The sequence below is a fragment of the Peromyscus leucopus genome, chromosome 22 (genome assembly GCF_004664715.2).
Source record: "Peromyscus leucopus breed LL Stock chromosome 22, UCI_PerLeu_2.1, whole genome shotgun sequence".
Classification (NCBI taxonomy): domain Eukaryota; kingdom Metazoa; phylum Chordata; class Mammalia; order Rodentia; family Cricetidae; genus Peromyscus; species Peromyscus leucopus.
The window spans coordinates 679,599-699,253 of record NC_051081.1 but is presented as its reverse complement, the minus strand read 5'-3'; the positions used below and the strand labels follow the sequence as shown (position 1 = coordinate 699,253).

Genomic DNA, 19,655 nt, shown 5'->3' with positions numbered 1-19,655 from the left:
TGCCTCCTCCCAGGTGCCTCAGGGCCTTTGCACGGCCACCTTTCTTCACTCTTTTAATTTAAGAACTTTAGTTTTCACAGTGTGGTTCCCACCTGTCCCCCCTACACAAAATCAAGCATACCACAGGCACAGAACAAATATCAGGGGACGCTGGATGGCGGTGGCCACGCCTTTGATCCCAGCCCTCGGGAGGCAGAGGCAGGAGGATCTCTGTGAGTTCAAGACCAGCCTGGGCTACAGAGCGAGATCCAGGACAGCCAGGGCTGCACAGAGAAACCCTGTCTGGAAATAAACAAATGAATGAAAATTTAAAGCTGTGATATTGAGTAACAGCAAAGCCTGGCTCTGGGCCGTCCATCCTCCTTCCTTCCCCACACAGGGAAACTGAGGCCCGGGGTGTCTCAGCAACGGCAGGAACCCCACCCCCACCCCGTGCAGAGAAGCGTGAACCCACCTCCCCCTATTGCCCTCCAGGGAAGGGTCCAGCTTCAAGGCAGAGACCAGGCCAAATTGAAATTGATCGTGGGGAACAGCTCGGCAGGGTGGAACAGACATGAGACCGCCGGGGAGCCCCGGGGCACCAGAGCATGCGAACCCCCGCCCGCCTGTGATGGAGGAGAGCTTCACGTGTGCGTGGCGGGGGTGGGTGGGGGGAGCTGCTAACAGAGGCCTCCCGGGACCCAGAGGGCACAGAGCAGGGTGCCTGCTGCAGGAAGCGGGGAGGACACCCCTCTCAGTCATTGACTCACTCACTCATTCATTCTAGAATGTAAGGAAGTGATTTTCCGTATGTGTGTATGGCCCTGTGGCTCCCCAGGAGCACTTTCCTCCACCTTATTTGTGGGTTTTTCAATTTATTTTTGAGACAGGGTTTCTCTGTGCAGCCCTGGCTGTCCTGGAACTCACTCTGTAGCCCAGGCTGGCCTCGAACTCACAGAGATCTCCCGCCTCTGCCTCCTGAGTGCTGGGATTAAAGGTGTGCGCCACCATGCCTGGCCTTTTAAAAATGTGTGTGCGTGTGCGTGTGTGTGTGCGCGTGCGCGTGTGCGTGTGTGCTTGTGCGTGTGCGTGTGTGTGTGCGTGTGTGTGTGTCCATGGGGGCCAGAAGGGGCTGCCAGGTCCCCTGAAGCTGGAGTCACAGGCAGCTGTGAGCTGCCGTGGGGGAGCGGGCCCTGAACCCGGATCCTTGGCCGGAGCTGCCTGTGCTCTAACCACTGAGCCTGCTCCCCCGCTCTGTGGCTAGTCCACGGCTGTGCCTGGAAGGAGCTGCGGCCGAATCCGCACAAAGGAGGCCGTGAAGAGCGGCAAGGCCTTCCTCGTCGCAGGGAGGGCCTCCTCTCCCCAGCAAGGCAGCCGCGGGGGCAGCGCGCACAGCCCCGAGGCAGCAGGTTCTGCGCTGGGCCCCGGAGCGAGGGCTCTCTGTGGGCTGCAGCTGTCCCCGTACCTCAGTTTCCCAGGGCGGCCTCCGGTGACCGGGCACGTGGCCCGGGGCAGCCCTGTTCCCCCAGCGCCCGCGGACCCTGACCCGGAAGCCTCCCCTCGGTGCCTGGGCCGAGGGTCGAGCCCCAGGCCGGCTCCTGGGACCCCTCTTGGGGCACAGCTTCCACCCCGGGATTAGGGGGCCAGGGTCAGGGGTCAACAGCATTTGCCGCGGCTGCATTCAGGCGGCGAGGGGATCGGTTCTCCCTGCCACCACGAATTTCCTGAACAAAGGCCGGGCGGAGGACGCTCGGCGCGCCCTGGGGACGCCGGGGCGCTCGGCGACATTCCCACACTGCCCTCCGCCCACGTGACCCGCGCGCACGCTCTGGCACGGGGAGAGGGGCCGAGGGGGCACCCACGGGGGGACGCCCACGGGGGACACCCGCGGCACAGGCGGGGAAACCAAGGCCGGGGTGGCGGAGCGGCCGCGCGGACGGCGCCCTCGGCCGAGCGACCCAGGACGGACGCACAAAGCGCCGGCCGGGGGGCGGCGGCCGTTCCGGGCGGTGGACAAAGGCGGGCAGCCCGGCCCGCCCGCGGGGCCGCGTTCCGCTCGTCCGCGCCTGTTCCACTTGAGTCCACCCTGGACAGCCCGGAATAATCCCTCCCCGGGCCACCGCTGGGCCGTGACGACTTGAAGGGGGCCCGGAGGGCCTGACTGACAGCTGGGGGCGGGGAGGTGGGGGAGCCCGGAGCCCCCCGACACCCTGAAGCCGCTCTCCGTCCCCAGGCACTGGGAAGAGCCCGGAGAACCGTGGTGGCGATGTAGGGAAACAGAGTCACGGGGCCCACCTAGGCCTGGACACTGAGGTCATCCGTGGGGGGCCACGTGAGCCCACCCGGGATGCCCTCACCCTGGTCCAGGCTTAGCCCCGGCAATCACTCGCCCCCTGCTCAGTTCCTACAGGTGTCCGGGCCTGGGCCAGAAGACAGGCCCCGCACGAGGCCGGGAGAGAGAGTCCTGATCGGCTGGCCTCAGTTTCCCCAGCCGTCCACCAAGCAGCTCCTGCATGTCAAAGTGGGCTACCCCTTCCAATTCGCTATGTGTCTAGTGGGGGGGGACCCCGGGGGACAGCGGGCGACTTCATAGCCACGGTTGGATGGGGGACAGGAGAGTGTGGGACAAAGCACCCCTCCCCCAGGGAGGCCTTGAGGTCAGAGAATGCTGGGGAAAATGCCAGAGCCATTTAGAGATCACAAACCCTCAATAGGAGAAGCAGGGCAATGGTGACACACACCTGCCATCCCAGCACTAAGACAGGAGGATTGTTGTGAGTTCCAGGACAGTCAGAGCTACACAGAGAAACCCTGTCTCAGAAAAACAAAATAATAATAATAAATGGAAAGGCTGGAACTCAGTTTGCAGAGCTCTCGCCTAGCAAGGCATGAAGTCCTGGGTTCCATCCCCAGCACCCCATAAGCCAGGCTTGGTGACACACACCTGCCATCCCAGCACTTGGGAGGCTGAGGCAGGAGAATCAGGAGTTCAAGGTCATCCTCAGCCACATAGTGAGTTTGAGGCCAGCTTGAGTGACATAAGACCCTCTCTCTAGGCAGTGGTGGAGCACGCCTTTAATCCCAGCACTCGGGAGGCAGAGGCAGGCGGATCTCTGTGAGTTCGAGGCCAGCCTGGGCTACAGAGCGAGATACAGGACAGGCTCCAAAACTACACAGAGAAACCCTGTCTCAAAAAACAAAAAACAAACCAACAAAAAAGACCCTCTCTCTAACAAACAAACAAACCCAAGGAAACAACAAAATAAAAAATAAAAGGAAAGAGAAACCCCACAAAACACCCTTCTTCTCCCTCCCCGCTCCCCTAGCCACCCACTCTGCACGGGGGTCCCTGCCTGCTGTCTGTTCGGCGTCTGCCCATCCCCGTGGCCTGAGGAAAGGGACCCCACAGCCACTGTGATGGTTCCCACGGGACCCCGACGAAGCTCACAGCCATCCTTCTCCAGTGAGCCGACCCCAGCAAACACAGACAGTGAGAGATCTTTTACACAATCAGTATCAGGAGGAGACTTCCAGGAAACCGGAACACAGTGATGGGCCCCGTGGACATCCTGGGGTGCAGGGTCCCTGAGATCAGAGCCCCTCAGGATTCCATGCTCTCTGTAGGGTCTATCCTCACGGAAACCGAGGGAGGAACAGCTAATGAATAACAGCCCTGATTGCCTTGGGGAGGGTGCTCTTGGAGAGAACCCTGCCCCCACACTCCGGGCCTCAGTTTCCCCAGCTATAAAACTGGAATCTTCAATGAGAAAATGGATTTCAAGGGCCCGCTCCCCCAAAGCCCGCTCCCCCAGCCTCCGATCTGCTAATCCCCCAGCCAGCCCCGCACCTTGGTTTCCCTCGCAGGGGCCTAATCCCGGGATTGTCCAGGTCATTAACATTGTACAGGGTTTTCAGAAAAGATTCCCTGGGCCCCAGAGCGGCCCTCTCTGGCGATTAGCTGATTCCTAATTGAAAAAAACCCTCCCGCCCTCCGCCCCTCTCCGTGGGCTCTGGGGCTGGGGACCCCGCAGTTGTGTGGGGGCCCCTTGGGGGCCTCGTTGGGCCTGTGTGAGACAGGGAACAGATTGCAGGGACTCCTGAGAGCTGGTGATCTGCCTAAGGCCGCCTTCCTCTGGCAGAACTTGGGACCCAGAATCTGGAGTCCTAAACCCTGGAATCTCACTCCCTCAGCATCTGTCCCAGGTCCCCAGCGGGGAGGAGGGAGGGTGTGTGTGGGAAGGTTGGCAGAATAGAACCAGGGACATTGGGGGGCCGTGAGAGCGGTGACGTCTCGTCCTCTCCTGCTGTCCTCAGTGTTCTCTGTCGGGTCCCCAACCAGGCAACTTAATTCTGCCTGTCACCGGGATATGGGCCCGGGTTATTTATCCGGTGTATATATGTATTTTAATTTAAAGATCCGCCAGCCAGCACCACTGGCTCCCGTGGAGTCCCCCGCTGCCTCCCTCATCCGAGAGAGGCCTTGCCGCTACCAGCCCCCTCTCTGGCCTTCCAAGGGGGAGTGAACAATGGGAAAGGAGGCCAGCGCCTCCAGCGCCCCCAGCTGACAGGGAGAGCACTGACTTGGTCCCCCATCAGGCTCCCTGAGACCCTGAGCAAGTGTCCCTGGAAGGTGGCAGATTTGGTGAGACACAAAGGAACCTCCGAGTCCTCAGCTATCGTCCTGACCAACAAAAGGAAACTGCTGGATGGACCTTGGTCCACGGTCTGTAGTTAAGGAAGGTGCTGGAAGCCAGGTTTATCCAGTCCCTAAAGGCATGGCCTCAGGTGCTGTCACACATCTCCGTTCCTCAGTTTCCCCTCATAGCCACAGACATGGCTGCTGAGCCACAGGCCTGTTCACGTGTGACAAACGACACTAATATCGCCCCAGTGTGTGGGGACCCAGCTGTCACTGACACAGGGCGGTGGGAGGGAGATTTGGCCTTACCTCTAGCTCCGCAGGGTGACAGAGGAGAGGGCAGCCCCCAATTCTGCCAGGACCACCAGAAGGCTGTCTAAAGACTCCAGACTCCCTGGCCATCCCACGGTGACCCCCGGCTCCCATTTCTGCTGGAGAAAGCACCCTTGAAGGCTGTCCCATCCAGCGAGCTCCCCAAACTGGCTCTGACCTGGAGGAGCTCAGGTGTCAGGAGAGAGCTGGGATCCCCACTGGCTGGCATCTCCAGGAACCCACCCCACCCACAAGCCATGAACAGGGTCCCCACATGGAGCCTAGAGAAAGAGCCATCCTTCCTCGGTCAACTATAAAGTAGGTCTAGCCTGTGGTACAGACAGGTAAACTGAGGCCCAGCAGGAAAAGCTGGGAGAAGAGGCTAGCCCAGCAAGCATCAGAAACTAGATATAATTTTGATTTGTTTTGTTTTGGTTTTCCAGACAGCGTTTCTCTGTGTAGCCCTGTAGCCCAGGCTGGCCTCGAGATCTGCCTGGCCCTGCCTCCCGAGTGCTGGGATTAAAGGTGTGCTGGAAGATTCTCTTATCGGCAGGAGTTAGGTCCACTGTGGTAGCAGGGTTGGGGTAGAATTTTAGCCCCCCAATGCAAAGACGGAGAAAGGACCGGGGCCAGCATCACGGGGAAGGGACCCTGCCCGTGTCTTGGCTTCATCAGACCTGGTCCAGCACAGTCCTCTCCACCCAGCTCGATGATCCTGGTCCTATCCCATCGACCCCTGGGGCCAGAGAGGCCTCAGTTTCTCCATCGCCACCGCCCAGCCTCCCTCCCGTGGGCCACACTGCCCAAAAGGCCAACTGAACCTTCCCTCCTGGGCTCCTAGACCTCCATGTTCCATCGACAGGGTTAGGAGAGTCTGGGTGGACGCTCCCTAGGGGACCGAGATGGGGCCCTCCCTCTCTCAGGCCTGGTCTGTGAGCCAGTAAGTGTAGAGGGTGGAGGTGGGGAGCCCAGGACAGGGATTCTGACCCCACCCAGCCAGAGGGGTCCCAGGCGAGTATGACTCACCAAGTCCCTGGTCCCCAGCCTTGAGTCCCCACCCCACCCCCTCCCTCCCTGGCCTCAACGAAAGCAGAAACACTTGCCTAAGTCCTCTGTGGCATGGCTGGGTCGGGGAGCCCCAGAAGCTCTGTCCATCCACGTTTGGGGGTGCAGCTCCCCTCCCACACCTGCAGGGGCTCCAGGAGGCCTCTGACCCCATGACTGAACCCCAAGCCCCACCCCGCCCGGGCCACGTCCCTCCCACCTTGCACCTGACCTTAGACTCCGCCCCCTCCCAGGAAGTCCAGGCCCCGCCCATCAGGCCCCGCCCCCACCCTCAGTGGCTGCTCCCCAGCACCTGAGACTAGCATCCCCTGGGTGGAAGCCCTCAGGTCTGCGGGTGTCCCCACGGCCTCGCGGGGGAATTGTGTCTGGTTGGTTCCCGCCCCGTGTCATCTCTCGTGATTCATGGCTCCCCGGTGTCTCCGGGCTGTGTCCAGGTGTCCCCCTGCAGCCTGGCTTAGGGGCCGGAGCGTCCCAGCTGCGTCCCAGGGCAAGGGAAGGTCCCGCCAGGTGCCAAGATGGAGGCGGCGCCTAGTGATGTCTGCACACAGCTGGTCTCACTTAGTGCATACCAAGAGGCCTCCGACCTTGACATGAGAGACATTTGCCATTTATTCGTTTTAACATGCAAAGGTCTTTTTTTTGGGGGGGGGGCTCCTCTTGCTCCGTAGCCAAGGCTAACCCCAAACTGACCATCCTCTGCGTCGGCCGCCCCAGGGCACTTTGTGTTTCATCATGTAGCCTTTATCTGCATAGATATATACACCATTTATTCAGTCGGTAAACGGACATTGACAGAGTGCCTGCCCACTGTGTACCCAGTGCATTCTGGGTGGCAGAGACAGACAGGGATGAAGACAGTCCTGGATCCTCACCCGCGGGGCAGAGGGTCCAAAGATGGAAAGAAAGATCTAGACAAAGGAGAATTACCTGCAGAAAAGCAAAACAACCGTGCTGGGTGTGGCACACACCTGCCATCCCAGCACTTGGGAGATGGAGGCAGGAGGATCCGGAGTTCAAGGTCACCCTGGACTACACAGCAAGGGCAGCCTGGGCTACGTGTGACCTTGTCTTAAAAAAAAAAGGAAAGAAAGAAAAAAGAAAGAAAGAAAGAAAGGCAGCATGGCTTTCTCTTGGGGGGCTGGGAGGAAGTGGATGTTGCTTTCTATTGAGAACTGAGGGACCGGAGGCATCATCAGGGTCCCTGGGGACCTCAAACCTGGCTGTCCCCCACGCCACCACCCCCTGCCCACGGTGGCTACCGAGGCGGCAGTAAAGGGCTGCGGGAGAGAGATTGCTTCTCTCCGGAAGCTTCGGGTGGAAAAGACGCAGACACAGGACGAGCATACCGATGCCACCTCAGCTCCGGGGACTGCAGGGCTCGGCCTGGGTGGCGTGCCCGGGGTGGGGGCGGGCCCCAGGCCGCAGCTCAGGGGAGTCTGGCATTGGTCTGCTGAGTCCCGGCCTCAGAGGCACCAGCACCTGCCCCAGGCTGGACAGCAGGCCGAGGAGCCGGCCCTAGGGTTCATCTGCATCGCTTGGATCCTGTGTCCCTGTCCCGGGTTGTAAACTTGCATGGCTTCGACTGGCTTTTTCCATGGATTCTGGGGCTTGAACTTGGGTCCTCAGCGTGCGGCAAGCAGGCTTACCCACCGAGCCGTCTCTGGGGCCCTCGCTCTTTTCTCCTCCACTCTACAGTGGCTCACACTGTAGCCCAGGCTGGCCTTGACCCCAGAGATCCACCTGCCTCTACCTCCCAAGTGCTGGCCACCAAACCCTGGCTTGTAGCTGGCGTCATCTCCCTACATGTGACCTTGGGAGTGTCAGGGTCCCTGGGGCTGGCAGCATCCTGGTCTGGGTGTCCAGGTGGGGTGTCTCTCTGGGCTCCGGCTCATTCCCGGTGCAGCCGGGCCTCCCCAAGGCAGCGTCTGCCGGTCGGCCCGCCTTCCACTGGGCAGGGCCGGCGTGCACACAAGGCCCTTTGTACGGTCCACCGGCCTCATTAGGAAGCAGCTCCCGTTCCCGGGCCCAGAGCGGCTGAATTAATGGGCTCGGAGTGTTGCCTCTTGGCTAATTGTGCCCGAACGCAGTCGCTGCGGGTGACAGGCAGGCGAGGGGCCACTGCTGGGGTCCCAGACCCCATGGGGTCACTTCTCACGGGTGACCCCCACGCCTGTCGGCAACCCCAAGCGGGACTCAGCTGGGGAACCCCAGGCCTCCCTTCCCGCAAAGAGACAGAGATGAACATCACCATAGCCCTCACACACTTGAGTCACATGGGGAAACTGAGTCACAGAAATGTAGCCTGGCGATGGAGATGACTCAGAAGGGATCATTTTCTGTGTACGTGTGTGTGTGGGGGGGGTGCACGTATAAAGGTCAGAGGGCGATCTCGCTGTCGGGCGAGCCTCCCATTGTGTGGAGAGGCAGTCTTTTGTCTGCCTACACCAAGGCTGCTGCCTCCACCTCTCGGTGCCGCCATGCTGCGGGGACAGGCATGCGCCTTCAAGCCAGGCTTTTGTCAGAGGATGGGGTGATCCCTACGAAGCCGGCCTCCTACCTGCAGACCCCCCAGCACCCTGAGATCAGACAGGAAGCAGTGGGGGCTGCCCCCAAAATGGGGTTCCCCAGAACCCTCCCAACTGCCCCAATTCCGACCCGCCCCCGACAGACGGACACCCACACCTTACAGTTTGTCCATTTTATTATAAAAAAATACAGACTTCAAAGCTGATTGTGATGAGGGGGCGGGCCACCCGTCCCCCCCTGCCCCTACAAAAGCCCCCCAGCCACCCCTCGCCATGGCGGCCATCCACAATATATATTTATATAGAATATATATAAAACACAGAGTGAGGAAAGGTGGGTAGAAATCCGAAATCCGTAGAAACGTGTTGTGTGGCCAGCTTCACTCGGCCTTCGCTCTTTCTGTATTTTTGGTAGGTAGCTCCCTTCCTTTTCAGTCCCGTCCATTTTTTTTTTTTTTTTTTTTGGCTTTTTTTTTTTTTTCTTACAAACATTACTAGGTCACATGATCGAGGGGGAGGGCTCCAACGGACAAAAAAATGAGTTTATTGCGAAGTGTTGTTTCTATCCTAAAAAGTCCACCCCACTCCTCCCCCCCCAAATAAAAGTCCCCTCAAATCGAAGGTCTGGAAAAAAAATTTTTTTTAAAAAGAACTTCCATTCTGTCCTCAAGAATACATTAAAATAAATCACAGTACACATTTGCTGGCTTCTATTTACAGAAATAAAACGTCTTCCCAGCCCTGGAGACGGCTGTGCCTGGTGAGGGGCCCGGGTGGCCGGGTGGACCGCAGGACTGAAGGGCATTCTCAGATGCGGAGGGAGCGGGGACAGGACAGTGGCTGGAGGGGGGCGAGAGGGGGGGCCTGAGGCCCCCGGGGCCCCAGTGAGTGGGGGGCTGGCACCGTGCGCCCTGCCGAGTCAGGCAAGTCCGCGGCGGGCTCCGTCCGGGCGGCTGGAGATCCTCTGCCCCACCCACGCCACTGGCCTGTCCCAGCGTCACCAGCAACGTCAGGGAATAAATTAAATTAACAGAAAATCCTCACGTCTCTCTGACCGAACTAAACAACGCTGGGAGGCCCAGCGCTCTCTGGCGACCGTGGAGAAAGGAGCTCAGCCTGGGTCTCCTCCTCGGGCATCAGGTTCCGGGGTCGCCTCCCGGGCGAGTGGGGGAGTGGACGACGGTCTCCTCCAGCGGGACAGCACCATGAAAGAGAAGCAGCAAGGACTTTGTCTCGAAGGTGGCCGTGGCGGCGGTCCGAGGGCCAAGGTCGAGGGGCCCGTGTGGGGCCGGTGTCCTCGGTCCGGACTCTAGGAGCCCAGCAGGGTCCACAGCACAGGGACCGTGGTGAGGAAGAGGTGGCAGCCACCGAGGCCGCTGCAGGAGCTGTTACTGGTGAAGATGGGCTCGGGGGCCTCGTACAGGGTCTCATCTGCGGGGAATCAGGCGACAGCCGTCAGCCAGGCCACGTCGGGCTGGGCACTCTCAAAGGTCCCAGGCCCGGGGTGGGGGGTGCTGGGATAGGACTCCACCACCCCCCAGTTCTCTGTATCACTCATGGGGCCAAGGGCAGGGTGAGAACTGGGTCCTTCCCACGCCCCTGGAGACACTCACTGGTTGGACGCACGTAGACCTTCAGTCGCAGGCAAGGCCGGTCCACGAGGTTGGGAGGCGTGGCAGCTGGAAGAGAGGCCATCCTTCTGGGGGCTCCATGCTCCCCTCTCCACATTGCTGACCCAACCCATAAAACTCCTAACCATGTGTCAAACCCCAGAGACAATGCCCTAGGTTTCCCAGAGTCTTCCATGTTTGCTCTATCCAAGTCTGACTCCAAAGGCTGAGTTGTGTCTCAGCCCAGTGACAAGGTGAGATTTTATTTATTTATTCACTTACTGATTTGAGACAGGTTCTCTTTACGCAGCCCTGGCTGTCCTGGAACTCTCTTAGTCTAAGACAGCTTGAAACTCATAGAAAACCCCCTGCCTCTACCTCCCGAGTGCTGGGATGAAAGGCGTGCAGAACAACCTCCAACCTAGGGTGACATTTTTAAATAAAATAAAAATAAAACAAAGTAAGGGCTGAGGAGCCTCAGTGGGTATAGACATCACTGAGCAAGCACTGGGACCCGCGTTCGGATCCAGCGGGCCTGGGCACTTGTGTTAACATGCGCACACACAAATACATAAACAACTAAGACATCTGGGTGTGCACTCTGCCGTCCTGGCGGAGGCGGAGCTGAGAGACAGACTTCAAGGTCCTCCTCGGATATCGACGGAATTTGAGGCTAGCCTGGGCTACGGGAAGGTGGCTCCTCGGTGCCAGCTGGGCACGGAGCCGCAGACTGGGGAGACCTGGAGCTCAGCGGACTGACCGCTGGTGTGGGGACACCACCGCGGTGCCTGTCCCCCATGCTGGGACCGGTAAAAACTAACCCCGCGGAGACGGAAGGAATCGTTACGCTCGTCACCTTTCCAGGATTCCCATCTCGAAAAGAAAAACGTCATCCTTTCCCTCGTATCCCGGGGTTTCACTGCGAGCAGCTTCCGTCCATTCCCACCCGCTTCTCTCGATTTAAAGGAGGAAGAAGAGGAAATGGGGTCTGCAGCCGTTTAATTTGACACAGCGGGAAGGCTGGGTGGTGGCACCCCATCCGCTGCATCCCCGGGGAACTCGGTGGGGGCGCAGTTCCCTGCTGGGCCTCCCAGGGGGGAGGGGGGGACACAACTCAGAAGTGGAGATCCCCCCATCTCACCCTCCTCCTCCTCCTCCTGCCAGGGCTGTGGGACACGGGGTTGGACAAAAGTTGGGAAGGTTCTGCCTGCCTCAGTTTCCCCGTTTGCCGACGGGGCTAGCCTTGGCTACTCACAGATGTAGTAGTACTCGTGGCCCGGCCGGAACTCGAAGCCCAGGGAGAAGGGGGTGAAGAGTTGGAACTTCTCTGAGAACTTGAGGGGCCCCCCGGGCGCCGCGGGCCGGTTGCATTCCCAGCGCTTGAAGCCTCGCTGCCGGTGGTCACAGGACGCGTGGCCCTCGCCGTTCACCATGTACAGGATGTACCGCTCCATGCGCTCGGCCGGGGGCAGCGGCGCCCCGTAGTGCGGGCAGTAGATGTCCAGGTAGTCGTTGATGCTCACCTCCACTGTGTAGCCGCCGCCGCCGCCGCCGCCGTCACCCACGGCACCCACTTGAAACCTGCGGGGGAGGGGAGGGCCGGTCAGCGGTCAGCCCCAGGGTGGACCCACGCGGCCCCCGTCCCTCCCACCCTTGCTGGACACTAACTTCAGCCTCGGTTTCCCCGCAAGGAGACAGAGCTCGGAGGGAAGGGCCGCCGGACCCCCTCCTCGACCTCCGCAGGGCCGCACCATCTTTCGGGCGCTTGGGGATGAAGCCAACCCTCCACGCTGTGCCACCCCAGGGTGCTTCTTGCTCTCTCTGTGCAACTTGTTGAGACCATCTCCTGTAACCTGGGTGGTTGACTCCACACGTAGCCGAGGACGACCTCGAACCCCCGCCCTCCTGCTCCCACCTCCTGACTGGGCCTGACGGACAGCACTGCATAATCCCTCTCTGCAGAGGTTCCCTGGCTTCTGGCCAATCGCATCCCCCCCACCCCAGCCCTGCCTGCAGCCTCAGCCCTGGCGTCGCCCCGCTGTCCCCCAGCTGTCCTCCAGGGGGACGGCCTGACCCAGCCGCATCGTAGAGGACGGAGGTCGGCCTGTGGGGTTGGACCACGGCTCCCCTTCCATCTCCGCCTCGGGCTACGGCAGCAGGAACCCTCAGATCTCCCCTCAGATCTCCCCGAGGGTCCCCCGGGTCCCTGTCATGTAAACGCGGGCTGAGGGGGGAAGAGGGGGCCCTGTGAGAACCTGTATTAGCATATAAAAGCCTGGTAGCTTGGAGTGGGAGGGAGGGACTGCCTGGGGCTCCTTCACCTCCTAGTACAGCCAGGGAAACTGAGGCCCAGCTCCCTGCAAAGGGGAATGGAATTGGAGTCGGTGCATCGTGCAAGGGAGGGGGTCACTGCAGGGCACAGTGGCGGCTGAGGGTCCTAGGGTTCAAGGTCATCCTCAGCTACACGGAGAGTCCGAGGATAGCCTGGGCTACACAAGACCCTGTCAGGACCAGCAGCAGGGAAGGCTGATCTTGCTGCTCCCCGGCTCCTGCACCGAGCACGAGGCTGAGCGGAGCCTCCCGCGTGGCTCAGCCATGGGTTTGGCAGTTTCCTGGAGCCTCAGTTTCCCTTACATTCAGATGTAATCCTCGCGCAGGGGAGGTGTCCCACCGTACACCCCGTGATGGGTGACAGGTTCCAAGAGAACCCGCAGGCCGGCTCTCTCCATCACTCTGGCCTGAAGTGCTGGAGCCCCACCCCCTCAGAGTCATCTCCCCAGACTGCTCCGTTTGTCTGTCTGCACATGCACAGGACAGAGAAGGACAATAGCCCCCCCCACATACACATACACGCATGCGCACGCACGCGCGTGCACACTCACACACACTCACATGCACACACACGCACACTCACATGCATGCACGCACGCGCACGCACACTCACACCACCTCACAGCACACACACACACATGCTCACACGCACACACATGCACACTCACATGCACATGCATGCACGCACACACACACACACACACATGCACACACACACCGTTCCTCACTGAACCTGAACCCCAGACAGCACCGGGGTTACAGCGGCACAGAGACGCGCCCGACCTTTCTTGTGGCTTCTGGAGATCTGAATTCAGGTCTTTGTATGTGCACAGCAAACCATCTCACCCATTCAGCTGTCCCCCCGGCCCACGCCAATTGCTCACAGACAGACAGACAGGCAGAATTACGGGTGGTGGTTCTCAGTAAACCACGGCAAAGATCTGTCAGCTTCATGGTCTCCCCAAATCCACAGCCAGCTGTTCTGAATATAACCCAGACCCCAGATGCGGAGGTCCAACGCCATCCATCTTTCCCTGGCACCTCACAGGACCCTCGGTCTCTCCACTCCACAGTGCGGTCTCCACCACAGGGCCTTTGCACATGCTCAGTCAGCCTTCCACCCCTGGCATGCACCATTAACCACAGCTGTTTTCTGTGCCCTGCTCTGTAACTGTGGCCAACCCGGACCCTGTATACAGTGGTGCTCAATCCACGCTGTTGTTCGAACAAGTGAATTTCATAAAAGCCAAGGGTGGGAGCCCTTTGGGACCAGCAGGGAACAGTTCCAGGGCGGACAGAGTGAGGACCCGCGGCCCCCCAAGCCCAGCCGATGCCGGTGAAGTATTCCACCTCCCCTTTCCTTCTCTCTGGCTCTAAAACTGCACCAGCCTCGCCATGTTGGTATTCCTGGTTCCAGGGAGGTGGGTGGCCAGGAGCCGGCACCTACCCTTGCACCGCTGGCGGGGGCCTCACCCCTCAAAAGCAAGCAGGTGGAGACAGCTCTCACTAAGGGTTAATGACCCCCTGAGACCTCTCACACGGAGGCCCGGTCTCTGGTGTCCACGCCTCGAAGCAGTCAGCCAGCGTCTCTGCTGGGGGCCCGGGTGGGGACCCGAAGTCCAGCAGGAACCACGGTCACTTGTCCACTTCAGACACAACGATGCACGGTGAGGTCTTACAGACCGTGTCTCCTGCCCACGCGGGACAGGACGCAGGGACCCATGAGGTCCTCTGAAGACTCTTAAGGACAGGTGCTGGGTGCTGGAGGCCTGCTAGAGAGACTGGGGGTCAAGACAAGAAACGGGGGGGACCCGGGCCTCACGCAGCCCAGGCTAGCCTCTAACTCACTCACTGTAGCTGAGGATGACCCTGAACTGATCCTCCCACTTCTCCAGTCTTGGGTGGCCTTTGCCACCGTGCCTGGTCTGTGTGGTTCCGGGATGGAAGCCAGGGCTTTCTGTACACTAAGTGAGCCCTCTTCCCTGAGCCCAGCCCCAGACCTTTTATTTATTTGTTTATTGTGAGTTAGGGCTTCATGTAGGTCAAGCTGGTCTGGAACTTACAGCAATCCCCTGCCTCAGCTTCATGGCCAGTTAGCAGATGGTTCTTCTGGCTCATCGACTACCAACGGCACTTGTCCCTGGCAGCGGCCTCAGTTTCCCTCTGAGCACCACGATCGTCTCTCATTCTTTAGGTCCACACAGGCTGTCAACAATTCTGCCGCTCAAGATTCAATTCAACCACCAAGTCCTCAGAACCCCAAATCCTCTGGCCCTTGCCCACTCTGAGCCCTCCAATCTTGGAGGACAATCTCTCAATCTCTCTCTCTCTCTCTCTCTCTCTCTCTCTCTCTCTCTCTCTCTCTCTCTCTAATTTTTCGAGACAGGGTTTCTCTGTGTAGCCCCGGCTGTCCTGGAACTCACTCTATAGACCAGGCTGGACTCGAACTCACAGAGATCCGTCCGCCTGCCTCTGCCTCTGCCTCTGCCGGGGTTAAAGATGTGCGCCACCTCCACCAGGCAGAGGACAATCTCTTGCAAAACACAAAGACAAACACATGGCCAGGTCCCCTTCGGGCTGAGCGAGGCCGGCAGAGCCAGAGACAGGACCCGGCCACACTCCACTGCAGAGAAGATGCCGGCCTCAGCAACCGGGCCCGGGCCACCACCCTCTTCCTATCCAGGTGTCCTGGTGGGTGGCAGCGTCACTGCCCACATGGAGGTCACCAGGTGTGGGACACCGGGTTGCCCCACTCCCAGAGCCCGGCCAGGCTCAGCCATGTCTCAGAGTGGGTGACATCTCATGTGTCTGCAGGGAAGAGCGGCACCTGGGAAGGCCACGGCTGTGGATGGTCCTGAGGCTGCCGGGCCCATGCTGCGGGGCCCCGGGAGGGCAGAGCTACACCACACCAGCCCTCGGCTCACACCACACAGCCGTGCACGCACATGCGGGAGGCTCACACTCCGTCCGACACAGACTCGCACATGCGTGCCCATGCAGATCTGTGTGCGCACCCCCACTCTAGCCTACGCATGCACACGCTCCTCTGCACAACCATGCACACACATGCACACGCATGCACACACATGCACACGCAAAATCACCCCAGCCCGGACTGCCGTGTCACATACACCCTGCGGCAGCCGGCTCTACGCAGACGCACATCCCGGGCACCCCAGGAGCTGTGGATGAGAACACGCAGCCACATGCAAAGCCACAGGCCACTGCAGACTCCATGCACACAGGGGCATGAGCCGGAGCTAGGCCACAGAATGGATGAGTGGTCCGTGCCGGGGTGGGATGTCCCGGTCGGCCCCGGTGAGCGGGAGGCAGCTGGGAACAGGTCTGGAGAACCCAGAGATCAGGGCGGGGTGTCCAGCTGGGTAGGCTGGTCAGACGGACCTGGATGGGGCTCTGGGGGGTGCCTGGGCAGGCGGGGGCGGGGGCCCCATCCACAAGGCCCCTTGTGGTGTCCAAGCTTCCCAGTGGGACCACCGTCGTCAGGAAACCATCACACAGTCAACAGCCTTGGGGCAGGGGTGGCTGGCCAGGTGGCAGGGCGCGTGGCTGGCGTGTGTGTGCGTGTCTGTGTGTGTGCCTCTCTGTCACACCGGCGTGTGTCCTACGTGGACATGGGTTCTCTGGGACAGGTCCACCCCTCCCCCATTCTGTTCACAGTGTCTTTTGTGTGTGACCCATTCTCGGGCTCGGGGTCCCAGCACCCAGCCACTGCCTGTTTTATATCACGCCCCCCATTCTGCGTCACCTGCCAGGCTGGACTGTCGATCTGGACTGGACTGCCCAGCTCCCCACACTGCACCCCGATCCTGCGTCCCCTCGGATGCCAGCCGGAAATCGTCCCCGTACGAACCACCCATCGACACCCAGCCAAGACCCCCGTGTGCTGTGTCAATGACAAGGCATGGCCGTCATCTGTCCTCAGGCCCCACTGTGGGGTGCCCGGTAGGGTCACCCAGAGAAGGAACCCAAGGAAGAGACAGGGACCTGAGGAGACACACACACACACACACACACACACACACACACACACTCTCTAGGGACTGGCCCTGCTATCCTCCTGGCCCGCCATTCTCTCAGAAAGCCTGTCCCAACACACAGCAACAGGAGGTGGCCAGCTTGAGCCGGACCCTGGTGCTGACGGGGGACACCTCTTTGCTTCCTGAGCCAGGGCTCCGGCACGCAGCCCTGTGTCCCCGTGGCAAGTGGGGACTTCAGGGGTGGCCATGACCCCCTTCTCTTCATCCCCATAGCCCCTCCATCCTCTGTTTTTTTCCAGACAAAGGACAGGGCCACACTGGGGACAGAGAGACTCTGCAAGCTAAAACCAGAAAACTTAGGCCAAGGAGGCGCAGAGCTCACCCGGCTCCCTGCGCGGCCACTGAGTCTTAATCAAACCCACATGTGACCAGCACAGCGGGCGGGCAGGCGCGGGGGGTGGGGTGGGGGACCCTCTAAGTGGTGGTCTTGCCAGGTTGCTGCAAGGCCCGGGGGTCCCTACCCTCAGCCCTAGGGGACCGGACCCCACAGCCCTGCCTTGGTGGCAGGGACGGCCAGAGAGCTGCCATCCCCACGGAGAGACACTGGTGGCCCTTGTCCCACAGCCTGCCTGAAAGACCAGCTTTTATGCAACTTTCCGTCCACGGATCAGGAGGGCATCCTGGCCGATGCAGCCGGCTCAGTTCCTCACCGGTCAGCGCTCTACTGCGCCCAAGGCTCAAACACCCCAAGCCTGTCTCCCAGGAAACCCTCCAGCATGCACCCACCTCTGAGCTCCTGCAACGACCCAGAAGGTTCTGTGTGTTCGGAATGTGGTCAGTGGCCATCAAACTTTCCTCGCTCAGCCTGTAACAGAGGCTTCTGCCGGGTCCCCGACTCTACCCAGTGCCTGGCAGGGTCTGACCCACTGGGTGCCGCTGGACAGGCAAGACCGGGTGCCTCTGCTGGGTGTGGCAGGCTGGGCATTCGGCCACCAGGGTCTCAGGTCCCAGCTCCAATTCTCTGGCCATGACCTTGAGGCACCCCCCCCTGCACCTCAGTTTCCCCAGCAGCTAAAAGGAAGGTGGAAAACGATATGCCTAGGTTGCACCCCTCAAACTGACCTCCACCTCTTTGGTGTCTGGGGTCCCCTCCGTCCCTCTAAAGTGTCTGGGGAATTGGAGCACCCCCCCTGGAGTGAACGGAGGGATAGAGAGGGGACGTTGCAACTTCCCCAAGTTCATCTGGGGACCCACAGACAGGACGCTAGGAACCTTCCCAAAAGAGCCACGTTCGGGGACTCTCCGGGTGTAAGGGAGGTCCCCAGGGATCTCCACCAAATCCTCAGCCATCCAGGGTGCTCCCTCCTCCAGGAGGCCAGGGGTTCAAGGGTGTCTCCCCCACCCCCGTGCAAGTCCAGCGAAGGAACTCCAGCGTCGGAGGGTGCGGAGGGTTTCCCCCAAAGTCCAGGAGCCCTGGAGGGAATACTAGGCACCCCTGAAGTTCAGGGGGAGGTCCGTGCGCTGCAATCCCCAGGGCTGGGGCCTCTTGGGGTCCCCGGGGGTCCCCCCTCCGCGCTCACCTGGGGTTGCTGCGGTTCCAGTAGACTGCGTAGCGGTCAGCGTTGGCGCGAGCCGGGTCCTCGTTGCGCGCACGCAGCGGCAGCAGCAGCAGCAGCAGCGGCAGCAGCGGGCGCTGCGCGGGCGCCATGGCCCCGGTGCCGCCGCCGCGCTCGCTCGCTCGCTCGCTCTCCGGCCGCCGCCTGGCCCCGCCGTCTCCGCCTCCGCCTCCGCCGCCGAGCGGGCGGAGCACCGCGCGCTTGGAGATCCCGCCGCCCCGCCTCTGCGCGCGGCCCCCGCCGGAGACCGCGGGCGCCGAGAAACCAGGCGGCGGGAGGCGGCCGTGGCGCGGGACAGAGGCCCGGGGCCGTGCACTGCGCAAGGCGCTCTCCCGGGCTCCCCGGGCGCGGGGGCTCCCCTCGCCTTTGTCCCCGCCGGAGCGTCTTGGAGGGTCGCGGGCGCCCCCTCCCGCCGCGCCCCGGACCCTCCAAGCCTCAGCCGGGCCCCGCCCCGGCCAGACTCGCGCAGACTCTGCCGCGGATCCCCAGGGTCCCGCCCCAGCCACCCGCATCGGGCAGGGGAACCCCAGGGCGCTGCGCCGGGCCCTCTGGGGCCCCGCCCTGTGCGGATTGGACCCGAAGGCTGGTGTGCGCCGCGCCTGGCATCTCAGCACTCGGGAGGCTGAGGCAGGGGGATTGCCGCGAGTTCCAGGCCAGACTAGGCTGCAGAGTGAGACCTTGTCTCAAAAGAAAAAAAAAAACAAAGAAGTGGTAGGACAGCTGTGGTGGTGCACGCCCGTCCTCCCAGCACTCAGGAGGCTGAGGCAGGGGGATCCGACATTCAAGGTCATCCTCAGCTTCGTCAGGTGTTTGGGGCCAGCCTGGGCTACATGAAACCCTGTGTCAGAAAAACAGCTGCAGTTCCAAGTGACCCTTGCCTAGTTCCCATCCCCCTCGGCTGTACATCCCTGAGGCCCCAGGGGTCACTTCCAGGAGTCGGAACTCTGGGAACTGTCCCCCAGCACGGGGAAGGTGTTTCTGGGGAGGCGTAGGCCGGGACACCGACCGTGCACACGGTGGGTTTGCTGTTGCGTTTTTCATGTGCGGGGTCTGGTGCGGGTGTGTGGGACCCTCGGTTCTAAGAGGCCCCTCTGTGCGCACACTGGGAGAATCTGAAGAACTCGAGATGTGGCCTTCTGTGACAAGTTCCCAAGCTCCGTGCACACACGCACCGCACATGCACCGCACAAGCACACACACACGTGCGCATACATACACACACATGCGTGAGCACACACATACACACACACACACACACACACGCACCGCACAAGCACACACACACGTGCGTACACATACACACACATGCGTGAGTACACACATACACACACACACACGCACACGCACGCATGCACACATAGCACATGCACACATACACACACGCACCACACACATACACGCACTGCACATGCACCGCACAAGCACACACACGTGCGCACACATGTACACACACATACACACACATGCGTGAGCGCACACATACACACACGCACGCACGCACACATAGCACACGCACCACACACACACACACGCTCACGCACCCATGCATGCCTGGGGTGGGGCGCAGGCATGAGATCTTC

At 60.9% G+C, this 19,655-nt stretch overlaps 2 protein-coding genes across 2 annotated transcripts; both read right to left on the bottom strand.

Moving 5' to 3' along the window:
- Positions 1–1,628: 1,628 nt before the first annotated feature.
- On the bottom strand, positions 1,629–6,385 carry LOC114684141 (basic salivary proline-rich protein 1-like). The gene is made up of 4 exons (XM_028858618.1): positions 6,288–6,385; positions 3,968–4,043; positions 3,314–3,506; positions 1,629–2,215 (listed from the first exon to the last, which is right to left on the bottom strand). Exons 1-4 carry the CDS (start codon positions 6,383–6,385, stop codon positions 1,629–1,631), a joined length of 954 nt encoding a protein of 317 aa, XP_028714451.1.
- Positions 6,386–8,987: 2,602 nt separating this feature from the next.
- Efna2 (ephrin A2) lies at positions 8,988–18,183 on the bottom strand. The gene is made up of 4 exons (XM_028858611.2): positions 18,040–18,183; positions 11,386–11,711; positions 10,134–10,199; positions 8,988–9,951 (listed from the first exon to the last, which is right to left on the bottom strand). Exons 1-4 carry the CDS (start codon positions 18,165–18,167, stop codon positions 9,830–9,832), a joined length of 642 nt encoding a protein of 213 aa, XP_028714444.1. The 5' UTR covers positions 18,168–18,183; the 3' UTR covers positions 8,988–9,829.
- Positions 18,184–19,655: the final 1,472 nt, after the last annotated feature.